Source organism: Varroa destructor, unplaced genomic scaffold (genome assembly GCF_002443255.2).
Source record: "Varroa destructor unplaced genomic scaffold, Vdes_3.0 BEIS01000005.1, whole genome shotgun sequence".
Taxonomy (NCBI): Eukaryota; Metazoa; Arthropoda; class Arachnida; order Mesostigmata; family Varroidae; genus Varroa; species Varroa destructor.
In genome coordinates this window covers 35,746,937-35,752,936 of record NW_019211458.1, presented here as the reverse complement: position 1 = coordinate 35,752,936, position 6,000 = coordinate 35,746,937, and the positions used below count along the sequence as shown (strand labels likewise).

The 6,000-nt window shown below is 44.0% G+C and overlaps 1 protein-coding gene across 1 annotated transcript in view; it reads left to right on the top strand.

The window, feature by feature from the left end:
• The first annotated feature begins 300 nt into the window (after positions 1–300).
• LOC111250596 (uncharacterized) overlaps positions 301–6,000 on the top strand; it is a 250,814-nt gene continuing 245,114 nt past the window's right edge. Inside the window, exon 1 of the mRNA XM_022805990.2 lies at positions 301–1,820. Coding sequence (XP_022661725.1) covers positions 999–1,820 — 822 coding nt within the window. The 5' untranslated portion in view covers positions 301–998. The remainder of the gene's footprint in view (positions 1,821–6,000) is intronic.

Here is a 6,000-nt window from a genome sequence, read left to right as displayed (position 1 = left end):
ACGTATGTTTGCCTACTTCGCTGAGCCTTTCGCAATACCCAGCAGAAAATTTTATCCTCGAAATTTCCAAACTGTTTCCTTCATCTCAAGTTCAGACAAAACAACGTTGTCTTGATCTGTCTTGTCTGTTACAATAGTAAACAGTGACTTGGAGCAGTGCAACAATCGGGAATTAACGACGCGCGCGAAACTTCAAATGCGGGCGAGGACTGGTGAGAGAGGGCTGGCCAGGGCGAAAGTCAGGGGCGGAGCCATGGACCGGGAGGAGACGCGTGACAACGTGCTCGGAGCCGCGCGCCGCGTGTTCGCCAAGTTTTCCGCCGGCAGTCGCGTGTGGACGTCACAGCGGACGGATCGTACTTGTCGTCATTGCAATCACAGCCGCCAACGTCAGTTTCGGTAATGTCGGGTCAGAGCTGCATAACAATACACAGTTAAGCGGGACTCCGGTATCGCTTGTAGAAGTAGCAATCAATGTAACCGCAGGAAAGTTTCGACGACAAGAACAAGTAGAATGAGCTATTATTACATCCGGCAGTGTTATCCTTAGCAGCGCATAGCTCACAGGTGTTAAGTCTTAAATGGATATTTACTCCTTCCTCAATGATGATGACTGGAAATAAGCATTAGTGTGATAATGTGTATGGATCATATGGGATGAGGCAGGATTATAACAGGCTCTTCGTCGTTTATCATAGTGTGCACGTGTGCAGGGACATGAGAGTCTCCAAACATCGAAAGAGTCGAAGCATCAAGCAGAACTATACCCAAGTGAATGTGACAAGTTGTTGACAAGAACAGATTAACGTTGCGGATGTTGTTGTTAATCAAAGTGCAATTGAGTTAGGTGTTATTATTCAGTGTTGACAGAGACAATCTAAATAACACAGGTGGATTGGATTATTACATCGCAAGGATTACATATCTCTTTCTCATAAAGTTTCCATTCCTTTGCAAGGATAACTAAGTGCTATCGTTGTACAATCGGTAGCAGCGCTATGGCTGCTCCAGGACTTGGTGCTCTGAGTGCAGGTGGCGGCGTAGGTGTCGCCGCCTGGATCAGAGACCCACCAGGGGCAACGTCAGCTGATGCTCGAATTAAGCCCGAGCGTTCGACAAATCGTCGGAACGTGCAAAAGCTCACTTGGCGTAGTTCGCACTGGGCGGCAGGATTTGCGGCTAGTAATAACAACAACAACAACAACAGCAGCACCAGCAGCAGTAGCAGCAGCAGCAGCAACAACAACAACAACAACAACAGCAACAACAACAACAACAACAGCGCAGGCTCGCCCACTTTAGCTTCGGGTCCCAATGCTTCGACAACAGACGACACGAGCGGAAGGGTTCAGTCTATGACCATCTCAGATGTTTCGCCTGGTCTAGCAATTCGTCGTATTTTGCGGTTGTTTGAAGCGTCGCAAATGAAAGAAGCTGCCAACCTGATCAATCGATTAAATGCGGTAACATTCCGCACAATGTTGCCCGATCTCCCGATCGAAATATTTGTCGAAACTATGCCCCACACCCTGCCAGTCCTGGAAGCGATCTACGCGAGAGCTTTTCTCGCTGCCGGTGAGCCCGGAATTGAACCGTCGCTGAAGGCACTGCGGCCTGAGGCCGTCGTTTTCCAGATGGTAAAGCTGTTCGCGGCAGGCCACCAAGACAAAAGGGCGGCTCTGGCCCCGTCGCAGGACCAGCCTTCGCCAGGTGGAAGCAAAGACATCTCTGACCCAAAGGACCAAGAGACGATCCGCCCGACGACAACGACGCAACAACCGACGCCAGCTGAAATCATCGCCTGCAAGAAACTATTAAAGGTGCGTTATACTACAATAACAATATTAACTAGTGTTGCTTGATCAAGGCAAAGGTGTCGGCATGATAACTAGCGTTTTTCAGGCAATTACTAGTCGCATCTTGGTAATGTGTGCATGTCGTGCATACAAAAACCACGATTGATCTAAGCCCTTATAAAACTATTGAAATATGCTTTAAGAGAGCATTGCTAAGCTTACGAGGCACTTGCTTCTAGTAGAAAAATCAGACGAGGTGCAGCTCTGGTCAGCAGGTAGCGATCTGAAGAACAATTTGTTTCTGTTAAAACACCGAATGTATCTCTGTTTGGCAAAGATGGCGGCCAAAGCCATTTTCGTAGCGCGATTTTCATTTTTTTTATGTAGTGCGAAAACGCTACCCGTAGTCTCACAAACAAATTTGTTACGTGAGATTTCAGGGCCGTCCCTAAATTCATATCTCGTTTTGATGCACATATATTCACCACCAGAAGCAGACGCCATATCACTGCTGAGGTCCCTTCGGTCTTTGGAAGGAAACCACTAGAAATGCACGCAGCTTGACCGCAACGCGTTTCATACAAAAATATATGTACATACATTCATATTTCTACAAGGCGTGTAAGTACAGACATGAACACGTTTACATCCATGCGTGTGCATTTATTTATACCCATACAAAGCGCATGTACACAGTTTTCACATTAGATGACAGGGCTGCAGCTACGGTTGATATTGGGTGAATCGCAGGGCCCAATTCAACATCCGACACTGAAATCCGCCCAGCAAGCCAGGCGGTTCTGGGGTGGCATGTGGCTATATGGCAGCACTCGATGGGGATGGCTTAGTAGCAATCTGTTATTAGCTGAAGCAGGGACAGTAGTTAAAGGAGAAGGAAAAGGACGAGACAACGACGATGAAAAGCCAAAGCCTAGAGAAAGAGAGAAAGGGGTAGACTTGAGTGTTAGATGGAAACCGCTTCCTTCCCCTGTTTCAATGTGTTTGCTGTGCCAACACAGTGCGTGGGCTTAGTTGAACCGTTGGCTGGTTGACATCGAACTAGAGGACAACGGAGTAACGCGCAAAGGATGAGGAGCGAGGATGTGGGGTGCAGGAGGTTAGAATAGGCTGTTGGATAGAACCGGTCTGCTGTTGGTGCTACTGGCCAGTGAGCAACCCCGCAAAAGAGCTCGTCAGATGGGCAAACAGCTTGAGGCGGTAGGCCAGTTGACGACAGTTTGGCGCAGTCCCGTCTCAAGCCAGTGTCGATGTAGCACTCATTTATCTCGGAGGTCGTCGCTACAAGCTCATGCTGCTGACGCGGCCTGGACACGAGACAGAAAGGAGTTTTCCACGATACAGAGCGAAGGGTTTCTGGGTGACACATTTCGCTTTGTGGTCTAGTGGCATAACAAAAGGGCCATGCTTGCTACCTCTTCTTCCTTAGTAAGGCTCGATAGTGTGTTGCTTTCGGAGAGTATTGCTAGAAAAATCCACTAGGAAACATATAAACTTATGTACAACATAATTTATTAACACAACAAAATTTACACTGCTTTCGTCTAGTTACTTTTCCAGGGTACAGAATCAATCAGTCAACCTCAAAACTAAAGATACTAAATCCAGGAAAAACATTTTATGAAAAAGAAAAACAAAAAACATCAGTATTTGAGTGATGCGGGAACCCCATCAAAACCTGTTCCACGCTATTGAAACAAATGTTTCTCCAAATTTGAAATTTGCTTTGAGGCATAGACACAGCTTCCAATCGATCTCTCGAAAGAACTTCCCAAGTTAGGGTAAGATTGTACATCTATCTACTATGCGTTTATATTTATTTACGTTAAAGTAATGATCATGGTATGCGACCATAAGTTAGGATCACTAATAGTGAAGGTTATGCGAAACCTGCGAGGTGGACGTAATGCCTCGTACTTTATTGTACCACAGTCTAAAGCAAGTAGTTATTTTAGTGAAAACGTTCATTTTTGCGTCGCTCTAGCACATCGTTTTAGGATCATCTCGTGACACAAGCCGCACTCACACAGGTCCAACTCGGCCTCATGCAATCAGACTCACGTAGATGATTTTCGGCTGAAAAATTTGGGATCCAAACACACACTTGGTGCGAAACATATTCTATTTTGTAGGTCATTTAATCTAACTAGTAAGCTATTTTTCAACCCACCTCCGTACCGACTTCCGGCGATGAGCGTTCACCTCGCAATTGAAGTGAAAAAAGTGCATGCTTGGTAATAGAAGTCGAAACATATTACGGGTCGCTGTACAAACAGAATGGTTACGTATCAACAAGACGCAGCTATGATCAAGCTTTTTCCCTGTTTTTCTTTTACCCTGTTTCGTATATCGATAAATACAGATAAACTAAGCATTGTAATAGAAACGTAGTCACACATTTAGAGGATGTTGTAAGGCTGACAAGCATTTTTACGTAACGGGATGGTTTAACAGACCACACGTTATGTAATGATCCAATAAATTTTATCAATGAGTTATTTACAATGAGTTAACAGACGACAGGGTAAGGCACGACTAAATGTCCTCGTAGTTCCTGGCTTGGGTTGGATTGTACTGATAATTAAGAATGCCTTATGAAAGAGGTGCGCGTATTCAAGATTACTCTATAGAAACATTCATTAGATAGCTTTAAATATGTTTATATTCATTTTAGTAACGAAAATCGTCCTCTGTCTAAAGTGCGACATGGTCAAAAAAAAAGCTCCAAATGATCAAATTCGGAAGCGGAAACATGAACAAGATGTTTCTTTTTGATGACTTCCTCCTGTGTCGACCGGGGCTAGCTTTATTAACAGATACTAAGGATAAACAGTTTTATTGATGCCGAATAGTAAATGTTTATACTATTATCTAAAGCATACTTGAAACCCATTTAGTTACAATTCCATATATATCCCCCAAATGTGAATCGGCTTCATAATGATATATTGGCTTGCTGATTCTATATCGATTTAGATATAACCGTCCATCAATACTACGAACTTGTGGTTATATCAAACGATCTTGATGTTGTGGCGGCTGCTAGGGAGCGGCAAAGATCGCGTTCCTCGTAGGGATCCATCCCTAAATGGGTATGGGTCTTTGATGGACAGTCAGACTGAGCGGTGGCGCGAACTATATTTATTAAAGAAAGTGCATTATTAGTAGAGAAGTCATCCTGCCGGCTATTGTTAAATATGCCTGCTTGCCTGTCTTCTGATAAAGTGGGGTCCATTAACGGGTAATCCACGTAGATGACCCGAACCAATGCAATGGCTACGGGCTGCAAAGCTGCACGTCGACTGAGACAAGTTTGCTATATCTGATTTAGGACATTTATCTACTTACAATTTCATAGCTTTCTCATACTTATACCGAGTTACGCATATGCTGGGGTAGAAGCGCGTAAGTTTGTTGTTTCGAAGCTCGTAAAGATAGAGGTTCCTAGAAAATCAATGCGCTTGATGCGGACAGCTACTAGCAAGACCCAATATGAACTTGTATGGTTGATACAGTCCGTAATGTATATGCCATATGTGTAAGTTAATATTTACTAGCATGCTATTTCGGTATAGCTAACGCTCATACAAGGACGTATGATCATCTGTACGTGTAGATAATGTCGGGATTCCGTGCGCTCTACCAAGTGCCACTTACAGAGATCGCGATAATAAATAGACCTAAAAAATTGCAAAGGACAAATAGTTCTTTGAATGATACTTCCCATTGTCTTTGAGGAGACTATGGCTTTTAGAGAAAAGGAGAATACTGTCCTTGGTTTCGTATCAGCCTTTGATTATTTTTCAGACACACTGTTTATGGAACGCCAATGCAGTAAACATACTTACTTAGGCATCGATCCGTAGGTTCAATTGCAGCAGGTAGACAGGAGTTTGTCTTTTGCTACAGTTATTTCACTACAAGTCGAAGACTTCAAATGTATGAGTTATACTGTGGCTCTAAGAATAACTGGGGCATTTATTCTTCGTTTCAATATTCATCCCGCCGGCCGCTTCTCTCAAATGGGTATTTCAATAAATAGCTGGTGGACTTAACTAACTGTAGTCGCCAATGTTAGAATCGGGCATTTCTACATGCAGCAATGGCTGCTGTATATAAGTACTGCTTCTACACTTTTGGTTTTTGCAAAGGGCAATTGAGCTGTTCATGAATTTATTACGTCGAT